This window comes from Diaphorina citri, unplaced genomic scaffold (genome assembly GCF_000475195.1).
Source record: "Diaphorina citri unplaced genomic scaffold, Diaci psyllid genome assembly version 1.1 scaffold815, whole genome shotgun sequence".
Lineage (NCBI taxonomy): Eukaryota > Metazoa > Arthropoda > Insecta > Hemiptera > Psyllidae > Diaphorina > Diaphorina citri.
In genome coordinates this window covers 7082-22200 of record NW_007378247.1, presented here as the reverse complement: position 1 = coordinate 22200, position 15119 = coordinate 7082, and the positions used below count along the sequence as shown (strand labels likewise).

The 15119-nt window shown below is 38.3% G+C and overlaps 2 protein-coding genes across 2 annotated transcripts; one reads left to right on the top strand and one right to left on the bottom strand.

Moving 5' to 3' along the window:
• Positions 1-2061: 2061 nt before the first annotated feature.
• LOC103512253 lies at positions 2062-12949 on the top strand. Its single transcript, XM_008477005.3, has 4 exons — positions 2062-2756; positions 8686-8859; positions 11491-11624; positions 12842-12949. The coding sequence occupies exons 1-4, from the start codon at positions 2678-2680 to the stop codon at positions 12947-12949; spliced, it is 495 nt and encodes a 164-aa protein (XP_008475227.1). The 5' UTR covers positions 2062-2677.
• Positions 12950-14483: 1534 nt separating this feature from the next.
• Positions 14484-15095, bottom strand: LOC103512252. Its single transcript, XM_008477003.1, has one exon. The coding sequence runs from the start codon at positions 15093-15095 to the stop codon at positions 14484-14486; it is 612 nt and encodes a 203-aa protein (XP_008475225.1).
• Positions 15096-15119: the final 24 nt, after the last annotated feature.

Here is a 15119-nt window from a genome sequence, read left to right as displayed (position 1 = left end):
ACATTAAGTAAAAGTTCCTTTTTTGGATCATTAAAAATTCTTTCATTAGTGAAATATCTCATTAAGTCATTGGTGAAATCCACCACTGGTGTTTTATGATGCCTTTGAAAGTTTGAAAATAAAAATGTACCCAAGATTTATATGAAAGCTGTCCATGTCTTTTATTGTATCGATATTATTTGTATTGGTCTGCACGAAATCTCGCTTTGGTTAGCGTTCAAGCTTGATTACATTCTTAGGGTAATGTTACACCAAGCGCGCATTGTTTGCACAATGCGCGCTTGGTGTAACATTACCTTTAATCCGTCAGCAGCCGGATCAACTCCGCGCGCACACGAACGCTGTTTGCAAGCCAATGTTTGTGAACGATTATTGTATCGATATTATTTGTATTGGTCTGCACGAAATCTCGCTTTGGTTAGCGTTCAAGCTTGATTACATTCTTAGGGTAATGTTACCTTTAATCCGTCAGCAGCCGGATCAACTCCGCGCGCATACGAACGCTGTTTGCAAGCCAATGTTTGTGAACGATGCGTGCTTGGTCTAACATTACCCTTAAAGCGCCTAATGGAAATAAGGAAAGTAAAAAAGAGCTTGGCTCACGTTTCTTAAACAATGGCCAACAGCGGTGCACTCAAAAGCTATTAAAAAAAGGTTCTTTGGCCAAAAATTTGAACTCGAAAAAATTGACATTTGCGCTTGTTAATTTTTTCGGGTGAATCAAAACTATAGGTTAGGTACCTACCTACATAGTTATGAATATGAACGCCAAGTTTTCTCTTAAAAAAAAAAATGTCTGTTGAGTTCAAGTTGGCAAGAAAAGAACTCAGCATGAATTTTCTGTTGAGGGTATTAGTTGCAAGTACAGTGGTACGTTTGTGTTCGGTCATTGCTGGTGATTATGATTTCCGTAAGTACCTAACTCAACACGAGATTGGGAGCCTCCAATAGCCAAACTCTGAGGTTTTCTCTCTCTCTTTTTTTAATATGAGTGTTTTACCGCCGTTTTCAATTCGTAGCAATGAAAGGCAATTCTTTTCCAGAGTGGTCCTACTGCTAAAGCCACCACACAACACAATGTTTAACAAATGAGTTCCCGGCATGGGTCCCCCTCACCCCTCAGGCTTGATTTCATCCCTGAGGCCGGGGAAAACAAAGTGAGTTTAACTCTCGGATGAAGCAATCTGATTGGCTAGTTTTTACTTTCCTTATCCTATAGGAAGGAAAAGTAATGTAGGTAATCGGGTCAAATTTTCGATGGTCAGTATTTAGTGCCAAAACACGTTTTGAGGTCCCTAGAGCCTAAATCCAAAGTTTCAGCCATTGGTCCGTGTGTTTATATCTGTGTGTGTATCTGTCTGCAATCTGATTGGCTAGTTTTTACTTTCCTTATCCTATAGGAAGGAAAAGTAATGTAGGTAATCGGGTCAAATTTTCGACGGTCAGTTTTTAGTGCCAAAACACGTTTTGAGGTCCCTAGAGCCTAAATACAAAGTTTCAGCCATTGGTCCATGTGTTTATATCTGTGTGTCTGTCTGTCTGTAAACAAAATTCGAGAACGGTAAGAGCTAGGAGATTTGAAATTTGGTATGTAGCTGTCAAATGTGACAAGTATGCGACATGAAACTTTTGGTTAAGATAGGTGCTGCGGTTCATATCCTGTCTTCCTTCTCTCTTCGATTTCGGGACGATAAGACCATAGCAGTTACAGTTCCCTCTGTCAAACCTCTTAAAGAAAAATCATTTTTACTTTGCTTATATAGAAAGGAAAGTAATGTAATCGGGTCAAAACCGGGAGTTTCTCGTCTTTTTACTTTCCTTATCCTATAGGAAGGAAAGTAATGTAATCGGGTCAAATTTTCGATGGTCAAATTTTAGTGCCAAAACACGTTTTGAGGTCCCTAGAGCCTAAATCCAAAGTTTCAGCCATTGGTCCGTGTGTGTGTCTGTCTGACGTCTGTAAACAAAATATCTCGAGAACGGTAAGAGCTAGAGACTTGAAATTTGGTATATATATGTCAAATTAGAGGAGGAGAACTATCGATAGTCGGCGCCCTCGGTATCTAGAAGTCGTAGAAGAAAAAGAAAAATTCCGTTGGTCCTCATTTTTCCTGCTCTATGACTTTGAAACATCACCCAAGTAAGCGCAACTGATCTATTGCGTCAATTGTAATGCCTGGTGGCTACCATGTCCACAGAGATGAGCAGGTAGACAGTAATAATAGTAGGTAGGTACTTTTTTTAGAGGTCTGATAGAGGGAACTGTAACTGCTAAGGTCCGGAAATCGAAGAGAGAAGAAAGGCAGGATAGGAGAAAGCCAGCCGTTCTGAGAACGAACATTGTCTGTTTAGGATAAAAATAACCCCCCCGGTGGGAATCCAACCCGCAACCTAGCGCTTGCAAGGCAGACGCGATATCTTCCAGGCTGGCTAGAGTTAGTAGGTATCGAAGAAGTGAGTGAAGACCTAACGTACAATATTAACCTAGATAATTATCTAGATTTTAGAAACTCTATAGAAAAAAGAAAGTCCTGTATGATAACGAGCATTCTTATAAAGGCAACACATTTCCCGGGTCATCATTTGTTTTTTCTAGTAAGTCATTGTGAAGATCTGTACCTACGTATTATGGTGTTTCTTGTCTGTTGAGTTCAAGTTGGCAAGAAAAGAACTCAGCATGAATTTTCTGTTGAGGGTATTAGTTGCAAGTACAGTGGTACGTTTGTGCTCGGTCATTGCTGGTGATTATGATTTCCGTAAGTACCTAACTCAACACGAGATTGGGAGCCTCCAATAACCAAACTCTGAGGTTTCTCTCTCTCTCTTTTTTTAATATGAGTGTTTTACCGCCGTTTTCAATTCGTAGCAATGAAGCAATAGCTACATTAGACTCATGTGGTCTGTGTCGTAGCATGCTCAACCCGTAGTACATAATATGCCCTCTCATCAGATGGGCGAGAAGAGACACAATACTTCCGATTTAGGTGGTGGGTTAACACGAGAACACCAGAAACTAACCCGTTGGAATAATTTCAATCGAAAAACTACAATTTTTTTTCCGATGGTGGGAATCAAACCCGGGACCTTCTGCATGGCGCAAGCCTCAACTATCGATAGCGTTCGATAGTCAAAACTATCGATAGTTATCGATAGTGCTATCGATAGTTCTCCTCCTCTATGTCAAATGTGACAAGGATGCGACACAAAACTTTTGGTTAAGATCGGTGCTACGGTTGGCGGCATTTTACCGCTTTTTGCGGTTTTCGGTGTAATTAAACAATATATCGGGAACGGTATGAGCAAGAGACTTGAAATTTGGTATGTAGTTCACAAATGTGACAAGCTGACAAGGATACGACTCAAAACGTTTGGTCGAGATAGGTCACACAAACAGAACTCATATCTTTTAGAATCTGGTCTCGCTTAAGATAATAGAAATACAAGATTTGCAAGACCAATATCATCCTTTCAAATTAAGGAGAACAAAAGAAATACTACTTGAAACTAGACTACCTGTAGACAGAAAAATCAAGGTGCCTGTAGAGTTCATAAAAAAAGGGTTATTCGACCTATTTTAAACCTTTTCTTTGTGGTATTTTTATCTCAATTCATGGATCCATCAATTCCGAAAAATCCCGCAAATCCAGCAGCTAAAAACTGCGGGATTGCGGGATCCCGCATTGCAACCCCTATGACCGCTTTTTGGCGGTTTTTAGTTATACCGACTAAACGACTAAAGCTATACCGACTACCGACTAAACTATTAGAACAAGAACACCCTGGCAATTCTTTTCCAGAGTGGTCCTACTGCTAAAGCCACCACACAACACAATGTTTAACAAATGAGTTCCCGGCATGGGTCCCCCTCAGGCTTGATTTCATCCCTGAGGCCGGGGACCACCTATGATGTCCTTATCCCTACCTATGATGTCGCTACCTATGATGTCCCTACCTATCATGTCCCTATCCCTACCTATGATGTCCCTATCCCTACCTATGATGTCCCTACCTATGATGTCCCTACCTAAGATGCCCCTACCTATGATGTTCCTATCCCTACCTATGATGTCCCTACCTATGATGTCCCTATCCCTACCTATGATGTCCCTACCTATGATGTCCCTATCCCTACCTATGATGAACCCAACACCCCCAGTCACGTAGTACCGTTTCAAAAAGAAGAAGAAAAAAAAAAGACCCGCATTGTCTTCTTAATATTTGGCATATCGATTTAGCAAATGAGTAGGGGAACATTTTTAGGCCGGATGCTATTGGCGGCTACCTCCTTAAGTCGGACTTTTCCGTCAAAAAGCGCCGCCAAACTGCAAACAACATTTTTTTGTATTTTGCTAAATAACTCGAGAACCGTTCGTCTGCCGAAAAATAGTATTGTATGATGCAATGTTGCAATATCGAGACACCCAGATAAATATGGTATACTGCTTCGTATTCTTAAGGGGAAAGTTAAGGGGAGTAGGGGAAGAGGTAGAGAAAGGAAATCATGGATGCAAAATCTTAGGGAATGGTTCCAGGAATCTAATTCAACGCTGTTTGCTAGAGTGGATAATAATGATTTCGCCAATTTGATCGCCAACGTCCAGTAATGGACATGGCACAGTTGGCACACTAAGAAGAAGAATATGATGCAATGTAGAAAACAAAATGTCCAATAAGATGGATTCAACAGATTTTCCGTCGGACTTACTGAATCACTGCTACGGGCGGTGTAGTTTTAGCGAAAAATCCTATTTTTCGAAGAAGAAAATTGCCTTTTCCATGTTTGATCGTAAATATCTTTAAAACGAAGGCATTAATAAATAAAAGTTGTAGAGAATCTAATTCTGTAGACATTATTTTCGTAGGGTGAATGGTTTTCAAGTTATTTACGAAAATGTAAAAAAAAGTCGTTTTCGGCGGAAAGAACACTGTTCACTAGATTTTTTCTTCTTCTTCAAGTACATGCTAAAAGAAAGTTATTCCCAAAGTTTCACGGAGGTATTATTTTTCCCTTTTCATATGTCGATTTTTACTTACCAGAGGGCAAAGAGGCGCGAATGTGGGCATGAGTAATACAGACAAGGATATGATGGATAGTAAGGATATCACCACATTGGCAAAGAGGTTAAGGCTCACAGGCTACTCATTCTCAATCTATTGAAAAAGGTTCAAATTTTACACTTGATCTTTTCGTAATTATGAATTATCTGTAAGTAAAAAATATGGCTATAAATGTGTTTAAAACAGTATTTTACATCATATTATCAAAGCAGAAATATCCAAAAATTGCGTTAATCAGTTTTAGGGCCGAAGAAGAAGAAGAAGAAGAAGAAGAAGAAGAAGAAGAAGAAGAAGAAGAAGAAGAAGAAGAAGAAGAAGAAGAAGATATTCACAACATTATTTTCAATGCTTCAATGCTTCTCTGGAACAAAGAGATGCAGCAACGTGTTGTCCCCTTGTTGCAAGAAATTGAAACCCGTGAAACACAATGCTCGTTGGAGCTTTCTATTGTGGCTGTAGGAGTGTAGGGAGTTTCCAAGTTTCAAACTGATATTTGATACTACCTACATTTACGCAGGTAGATCAGTTGTAATGTAAGTATACTCGTATGTATATTACAGGTAGGAGCTACGTACTTATCACTAGAAAACTAGAAACTTAGTAGTTTGCAATACAAGGGGGGAGATTATAACCTGGTAGGTAGTTAGGTATACATCTGTTTTCACTAATGTGCTTCTGTTTTCAAGTCTTCTCTACTTTTCGCGAAGAAATTTGAGGAGAAATGATGCAAGTTTTTAACGCAAAGATGTTTTCTTTAGTTTTGTCTGTGTTTGTCCTATTTCAATGAAAGGTGCTAAGCATGAATAACACGGTAGGGCCATCATAGGTAGGGCCATCATAGGTAGGGACATCATAGGTAAGGATAGGGACATCATAGGTAGGGATAGGGACATCATAGTTAGGGACATTATAGGTAGGGACATCATAGGTAGGGCCATCATAGGTAGGGACATCATAGGTAGGGACATCATAGGTAAGGATAGGGACATCATAGGTAGGGATAGGGACATCATAGGTAGGGATAGGGACATCATAGGTAGGGATAGGGACATCATAGTTAGGGACATCATAGGTAGGGACATTATAGGTAGGGACATCATAGCTAGGGACATCATAGGTAAGGATAGGGACATCATAGGTAGGGATAGGGACATCATAGGTAGGGGCATCATAGGTTAGGGCATCTTACGTGTGGACATCGTGTACCTTGGTAATTGAACGAGAGAATGCTACCAGAAAAATCCGTGAATTCCTGGAGACAACCTCGGTATTCTGCAATCAGAATCCAAAATTCAAATTAATGAATAATAGATTTTTTCGACGGAATAAATGTATGGGTATATAAATAAGATGATAAACAGAGTGAACACGAAAAACGTTACCAAAAGTACATATCTCGCTTAGTTTCCGAGATATCCGCCATTCTGTTTTTTCTTTAAAATACACGACCTTCCCTTAATAAACCAGTCAGAACTTAAAACCGTAAAATCATCTTTTTTGGTACCTTTCGGTAAGTTCGGTAAGTTTTAATTTAGAAATTTCCCTGATCAACATTTTCTTTTCGATTTTCAAGAGGAAATTTGACCCGGAAAAATGGGCAAATCTGCTGGCATGCAACAGGAAAAATATCCCGGAAGTCTCAGCTTTCCAACAGTACCCATTTTGTTCGAATATGAAATTTCTAAATTTAAATTTAAACGAAAAGAGACAAAAAGATAATTTTATTATTTTTTTTTTAATTTTATTTCTTATACAACTAGACCGGAGTCTAGTAAGTAAGAGACAGAGTAGATATCTTATACAACTAGACCGGAGTCTAGTAAGTAAGAGACCGAGTAGATATCTTATACAACTAGACCGGAGTCTAGTAAGTAAGAGACAGAGTAGATATCTTATACAACTAGACCGGAGTCTAGTAAGTAAGAGACCGGAGTCTAGTTTGTTCAAGTCGTAATGTAAGTGACTTGCTTTCAGTTTATTTGGAGTTCAAGAAAGGAACGGACACACTTAACTTGAATTTCATAACGAATCCTGATAAAATATTCAAACGAAAGTGGAAACTGAAAATCACACAAATTCCTTGCAACACAGGATCTGATTCTCCGACGAATAATCGTAAGTACCTAGACTAGACTAGAATAAAGACGAAATTCAAATTCATATTTTTACAACCGCACGGTCTATACAGGGTGAACACGAAAAACGTTACCAAAAGCCTAGGGTAGATTCCTGGGATTTTTCGGGTCTAACTGGTATAAAAAGGAATTTTGGGATTTTAAGGGATTTTTGCAATCGAAAAACGAGTACAAATTTTTGTCGATGGTGGGATTCGAACCCGGGACCTTCTGCATGGCAAGCAAGCGCGTTACCACTGGCCCAACCGTGCCCCCAATGGCTCTCTCTCTCTCTCTTTCTCTCTCTCTCTCTCTCTTTCTCTCTCTCTCATTATTATTTCTGGATACCTACTCCCTACTCATATAATTATGATGTATAAAAATTATGAATTGTGATGTGTGTTGGGCCTCTTGTTCCCAAGAAGTTGAATGCTCCAAAAGTTTCAAGACTAGAAAAAAATTTGGTACTGCCTAACACTTTGAACCCGAGACCTCTGAAATACAAAGCTAGTAGGAGTACAATAGGTACCTATACTCAGCCATGGAGTTTTCTTTTCCTTTAATTTTGAAGTAGAAATCACCATAAATCATATCCTCTACAGATAAAAGCCTCTTATTCCAATTCTCATACGTTCTACATATAGCGAGACAAACATACTAGGAAGTAACTCGAGGTATTTACTCCTTTCTTACCTGCGTACCCCTTGGGTACCCGCGGGTCTAATCTTACGAACCCCCGCCATACTTAGGTTGATGTGTACTATTTCTACTGAGTTCTAAACACACTCAGTAGGTACATTTTGAAAATAATAATAATAAAACTTCAGTACCTACCTCAGTCACTGAGATAGGCCGTCAAAATTTTTTGTCCGAACCCGTTAGTTAGAATGCGTCGCGCGCGTTGGTATGCGACGAAACGGGGTCCCTATAGAGGTAGAAGGAGGGAGAAAGGAAAAGGAAAGCCTTTTATCTACTGATTATTTATAGATTTTAAATGGTTGAAATTGGTGTAAAAATAGGTAGGTTTTAGTTCAATATGTTTGATTGAAATTTGGTTAAATAGTAAATACAATTAAATTGATTGCAAATTTGAGTTCTAAGAGCACACTATTCACTCACTGATAACAAAGGCTGAAGGCCAAAAAGGTACCATAGCTGATTGTAAAACCAATTTTGAGACCTCGATATCAGAGGGGAGAACTTTTTTGGTGGCCGAAAAACCACCAAAAAAACAAATTTTCTGCTGTATTTTAGCCACCAAAGACCAAAAGTTCTCCCCTCAGATTTCGAGGACTCAAATTTGTTTTTCCATCCACCTCATGGTACCTGAACCTGACCAATAGGCCGGCCAAAGTGGATTTAAACTCGGTTTAAGTAAAACCCTTAGATTACTGTTTTTTTTTTTTTTTTACTATCTGCCTATTAATTATCAGTTTTTTTAACCAATGAGTTTTACCAAACTGGAATCGAGTTGAAACTCACTTTGTAGACCCGGGCGTAAAATTTATTTCAGTGTCTGCACTATTCGGTTTGGATTATGACAGCGATTCTACTGAATCTCCAGACTTTGGCTCAGTATGCATAGCAGCGGGTTCAGACATGCAAGGCATATGTACAGATCCAGAGTGGTGTGAAGGGATGGCATTGGGCGCAGGCAATTGTTCCGAGTCTCTGTGTTGCTGTGTCGGTATGTTTAACTTGAATTCACATACGGGTAAATATTTTCAAACAGACTATTTTTTAGTGGTGTTTTTGTCTCGAGTCGATTTTTAACAATAAATAAAAATAAATGGTTAAATTTGGTTTAAAATAGGTAAATACATCGATTAATGATAGGTGCGCGGTGCGCTTCAAAAATCCTCATTTTTAATCTGTTTTTACGTTTTTAATCTGTTCAATTTTAAATACGTTTAGTCTGTCCTTCCTTTATTAAATTACAATAGTAATAATAAAAGGTATAGGGGACGGACTATTGTATTCGCTTCGGTTTAGTCTGTCCTTCCTTTATTAAATTACAATAGTAATAATAAAAGGTATAGGGGGACGGACTATTGTATTCGCTTCGGTGTCTGTTCCCATAGAAGGACTTATCCAAACCTGGTCGACCTATGTATCAAATTAAAGGTCTTTTTACCAGGAACATGAATGTGATGGTGTAAATTTTGCCTAGAACACAAAAAAGCCAAAAAATCAAAAAAAAAAAAAACTGTCGCTTCGGTGTCTGTTCCCATAGAAGGACTTATCCAAACCTGGTCGACCTATATATCAAATTAAAGGTCTTTTTACCAGGAACATGAATGTGATGGTGTAAACTTTGTCTAGAAAACGAAAAAGCCAAAAAATCAAAAAAAAAAAAACTGGTTTTTGCATTTTTTCACACAAATGAGCTCTGATCTTTAAATTTGTCGCGACGACTTATGAACTCAAAGCGAGGAAGTTTTAGATAACACTTCAGTCGTTAATTTAAGACCGGTTTTAGCGTCATCTATGTCAAGCTACGCCGAGCAAGGCCAATAAATGGATGGGTGACTAAAACATTATATTGGTAGTTATTAGGAAACATTAAAAGGAATAAAGGAAGAACGGGCTCTAGTCTTGATTTTAAATCATTACATGAAAGTACCTATGTACGGCAAGGAGTTCTCGCATTCTGATTGGTTCTTTCATTTTGGGTCGATGACTCCTTGCTGCCATATTCAAATGGATAAGGTATAGGTATGTACAATGTACATACCTACGTAATAGGGAGAAAGATAAAAGAAGGAGAAGAAATTTCCTCTCCCTTAATCTTAATATTTCATTTCTACTTTCCTCTCTCATCTATGTAGTTGCAAAATAGTAGCATGCCAGAGGAAGGACAAATATCTGGGGACACACCTTTCACGTCCAAAATATACCAAAATTTGATTTAAAAAAAATAATAATAATAAACAAATCTTTATGTTTATAAAGCTTTGCTTTAGCTATTGTATACAGTAAAATTGAATTAACTATTTTTAAAGGCAGTATACTATAGGTATTAGTTTGAAAAAATCAAAAACTAATTGCGACAACGTAAAAGACGGTTTTTTTTTTTTTTTTTTTTTTTTTTTTTTTTTTTTTTTTTTACAGCAATGATTTATTTATTTTTAATACCACTGAAGATGCCGTAACTGGCAAAACGTCGCGTCGTTTAGTAAAAAAAAAGCAAATTGTTATCATTTTTCCCTATTGAAAAATGAAAGTTTTTTGAATGTTATTATCTTCGATGGGTAGATACCGTAGCTCGTTTAGTAAAAAAAAAAAAAAAATTTATCATTTTCCCCTATTGAAAAATGAAAGTTTTTTGAATGTTATTATCTTCGATGGGTAGATACCGTTATTAATTAAAGTCGGGATATAAAAACCTACTCGTAAGTATCCATTTCTATATATAACTTAAATAAAAAGGGTAGATACCGTAGATATTTATAGGTAAATGCGTGAAACTGAAACCATTTTAATGTGGTTTAGTAAACTAAATTAGAATACATTAGAAAAGCGGGCCTTCCTCAAAGACCCAATAGGTTCCAAAGGGATTTTATAATGCCACCACCTTGATGGACCCGTTGTTTCAGCATTGGTGTTTCTCCAATGTTACAGGTCGCAAAGCTTCTTTCAGCCATTGGTCCGTGTGTGTGTCTGTCTGTAAACAAAATATCTCGAGAACGGTAAGAGCTAGAGACTTGAAATTTGGTATATATATGTCAAATGTGACAAGGATGCGACACAAAACTTTTGGTTAAGATCGGTGCTACGGTTGGCGGCATTTTACCGCTTTTTGCGGTTTTCGGTGTAATTAAACAATATATCGGGAACGGTATGAGCAAGAGACTTGAAATTTGGTATGTAGTTCACAAATGTGACAAGCTGACAAGGATACGACTCAAAACGTTTGGTCGAGATAGGTGCTGCGGTTGGAGGTATTTTGACCGCTTTTTGGCGGTTTTTAGTTATACCGACTAAACGACTAAAGCTATACCGACTACCGACTAAACTATTAGAACAAGAACACCCTAAATAAGCATCATTCAATAGGATGAGGAAAGTCGTGTGATGTTTACACCAGATTTTTTAATTTCTAGTTGTGTTTTTTTGCCTGCGACAGCGAAATACGCTGTTTGAAAATATTCACCCATACACAATTACACACTATATTACATATTAACTTTTCATTCTAATTTAATTTAGTTTATTTATTTGACGAGTCATACAACCCAGTAATTCTGGACTTTGAGCATAGCAACGAGTGTCCATGATAAAGTACAAAAACTAATTGGATTGTTTGTTACGTATCCAGGCGGTGGTTCATGCGGGGCTAATGCTACTAGCTTGGTATCTTACTTCACAAGTCCTGGATATCCTAGAACATTCAATGGTGATCCATCTCAATGTACGTTCCAAGTATGTCGCTTCAATGCAAGTATCTGCAAGGTAAATTTATTATTGATATTTTCCCAATGTATTTTTGTAAATCGTGTACAAAATGTTTATTGTATTACCTAAATAAGAAAATCAAGTTGAATTGAATTATTTGGGAGGAAGCCAGTTCGGTCCCAAAACCTTTTTCTGTTACCAGTTGGTTGAGAGGGTTTAAGTAGCAATTGGGTCAAACACCTGATTTCTTCTTCTTTTTCTTCTTCTTTCTTTAATTAACACATCACAAGCACTACGTTCTTAGAGCTAAAGTCTAAAACTTTAGAGTGATCGCGATCGCTAAAGTTTGTGTCGGCTCAGGTGTATGTTCAGAAGTCACGTCAATGGAGAATTGCTACCAAAAGGAACTGGCACAAATGAACAGTGACCACTGTTATTATAGGGTTAGGTTAAGCGCAAAAAGGAGCTTTCTTTTTTACACACTGTCGTAGCTTCTGAATAATCACCGAAAATTTTGGTGATTGTATTGAAAAATCTTGGAAAATTATGATGGATTAAATAAAGCAGAATAATTTCTTCTACTTGTGAACAACAGGACAAAGAAAGTTGTAATCTTCTTAAAAATTAAAACTCTTATTTATTTTCATCCAAGTTATTACAGGTATACGGGACCCAATTGGTAGTTGGACCCTGAAAACCCCAGGACCCAACTGGTAGTCGACTACCTCTAGAAAAAAGGTCATGGGACCCAACTGGCGTTTTTCCAATTATTTATTGGTTCAATACAATAATGTATTTGCCCCAGAGGTTTCCTGTATAACACGATTTTTTTCCGAGCGACACAATAAAGTCAAAGTGTCCTTATAGGATATACATAGGCAATGTAATTTAAATGAGAGTGTTCCCACTATACGCACGATAGATTTATTTTTCCCAACGACAAGTTGTGAACAGGCCACTAAGATCATTTACTGTACATTTATACCTCTACTAACAAAGTTTAATAGTCTTGAAGAATTTCAATTGTAAAGTGAGAAATGGCAGAAAGCAGTCTCGTTAGCTTGAAGGGTAATACGCCCGCTTTGTAAATGCTAGGTCGCATCTTGCCCCAAGCTAACCTTACCCTATAACAGATTAGGTTTGTTCTCGGCTGTCCTCTTTCTCTCTTTGATTTGATAAGACCTCCGTTGTTACAATATTATCTCAAAAGTTGAAGGAGTCCCTACTCCTTCAACTTTTGATTTGAAAAATTGTGCAACCACATTGTATTGCAGGTCAGGATTGACTTCTTGGATACGGAACTTGCACCACCTACGAATGGGAAGTGTAAAGATGATAGTTTTACGGCCGATACCTTGTATGGAGAACTATGTGGAAAATGATGAAGGTTTCCTTTTTCCTTAAGATTTCCTATTTCCTTAAGGTATCCATTTTCCTATGTTGTTTATTTTCTTGTACTTTAATACTAATGGCGTCTGTTTGTCACAGGCCACTTTCAATTTTTCACCTATCAATTTGTTCAAAAAAGGTTTTTCTGTTACTAACAACTTTATTTTATGATCAATTAATAAAGAAAAAATGCGAGAAAAATTAAAATTACATTGTTCACTTGGTCAGATTCACATTGACAGCTCAGAAATGAAAAAATAATTTCTATATTTTCTTCTCTTCTATTTGGATACTAATCGCGTTCATTTCCTATCGACAGTATCGACCAGTTTCAATTGATTTTTGGTTGCGATGGATACAATATACACTGGAATGCAAAAAAATTAGTATAGTTTTCATTTTTATAGTGTGGACTTCAGTTTTCAGTCTAAAATGACAGTTTAGATTGACAGTTCAAACTGTCAGTTAGAACTGACACCAAACCTTACCAAATGATGTTACTGTGCCTATTGTTTTTGTACTTTGTTGCGCTACGCTCATACGTCATATTATTATGCTAAGTTTCTGCAAAAAGTTATGAGATCCCCCCAAAAAATACCACTTCGTGGCATAAAAAAGACCCCGCCAAGTCGTTCCTCCCAAAATAAATCAAGTGCCCACAAAAAATAAACAAAACTCTATCCCACCCCAAAACAGATTAAAATTAAAAATCAATTTTGTACCCCGCCTTTTATTCACTTAATAATTTGTGTGCTCCTCCTTCACGTAGTACCTACCTTTCTTTCCCCTCATTGCTCTCCTCTTTCCTCTAATATTACTTCTGCTTCACTGCATTGGCGACGTGCAATGCATTAAAATTAAATCGATGGCACGCCGCCAATGCAGTGAAGCAGAAGTAATATTAGAGGAAAGAGGAGAGGAGAATGAGGGGAAAGACAGGTAGGTACTACGTGAAGGAGGAGCACACAAATTAAGTGAATAAAAGGCGGGGTACAAAATTGAGTTCTAATCTTTTTTTGGGGGTGAGATGGAGTTTCGTTTATTTTTTGTGGGCACTTGATTTATTTTGGGAGGAACGACTTGTCGGGGTCTTTTTTATGCCACAAAGTGGTATTTTTTGGGGGATCTCATAACTTTTTGCAGAAACTTAGCATAACATGACGCATGAGCGTAGCGCAACAAAGTACAAAGGCAATAGGCATAGTAACATCATTTGGTAAGGTTTGGTGAGATTGGGTTATTTCTGAGTGAAAAACCCCATAGTAATATCTTTGGGTAAGTTTTAGTAAGTTCGGTCGTTTCCGAGTGAGAAAATACCATAATAACATCATTATGTAAGTTTTAGTAAGTTCGGGTCATTCCTGAGTTAAAAATGCCATAGTAACATCATTGGGTAAGTTTTAGTAAGTTCCGACCATTTCCGAGTGAAATACCGTAATATCATCATTGGGTAAGTTTTGGTAAGTTCCGAATGGAACTTCCACGTTCTCGATTACCATTGTCATGTCCCAGAAGTTCATGTACACCCTATGCTTTCTCCCTTGATAGGGTCGCATCCATATCCCTTGGCCGCGCCTCTGGTGACTGAGCTCGTCGTTTGAATTTCTCCGAGCCTCGTGTGAAAGGGGAAAGCGAGCGGGATCGCTCAATACGACGTCGCTTCCGGCAATCGCTCTGGATATGACCTTTTAGGCCGCAGGTCCAACATTCCGGTGAGCTCATTTGTTTCCTTTTCTTACAATCCCGTTGAAGGTGACCCTTGCTATTGCAGTGCCAACATCGCATTCCAGCTTTTTCTTCATACTGGGCAGAGGGAGAGTAGTGGTCTGTCTTGTCCGACACCGACACCTGGCGAACGCGTAGAGATCTGCGGGAAGCCTGTTTTGCTGACTCAACTTGGAGAGCATACGCCAAGGCCTCAGCTGGGGTCTTCTTTCCGGCCAAACGAAGAGCTTGCTGTAACTCGCGATCGGCAATGGCATCGATAAAAGCCGCAGTGGCGATGTGATTAAGGATCTCGGGGTGCCCAGTGCCATAAGAGAGGTGGGCCAATCTGTCGATGTCGGCCTGAAGTTGTTGTAAAGTCTCGCCACTCTTCTGCACACGGTTTTGAAGCTGAATCCGGTATACGTCCTGCATGTGGTCGTCCCCAAAACGGCGCTC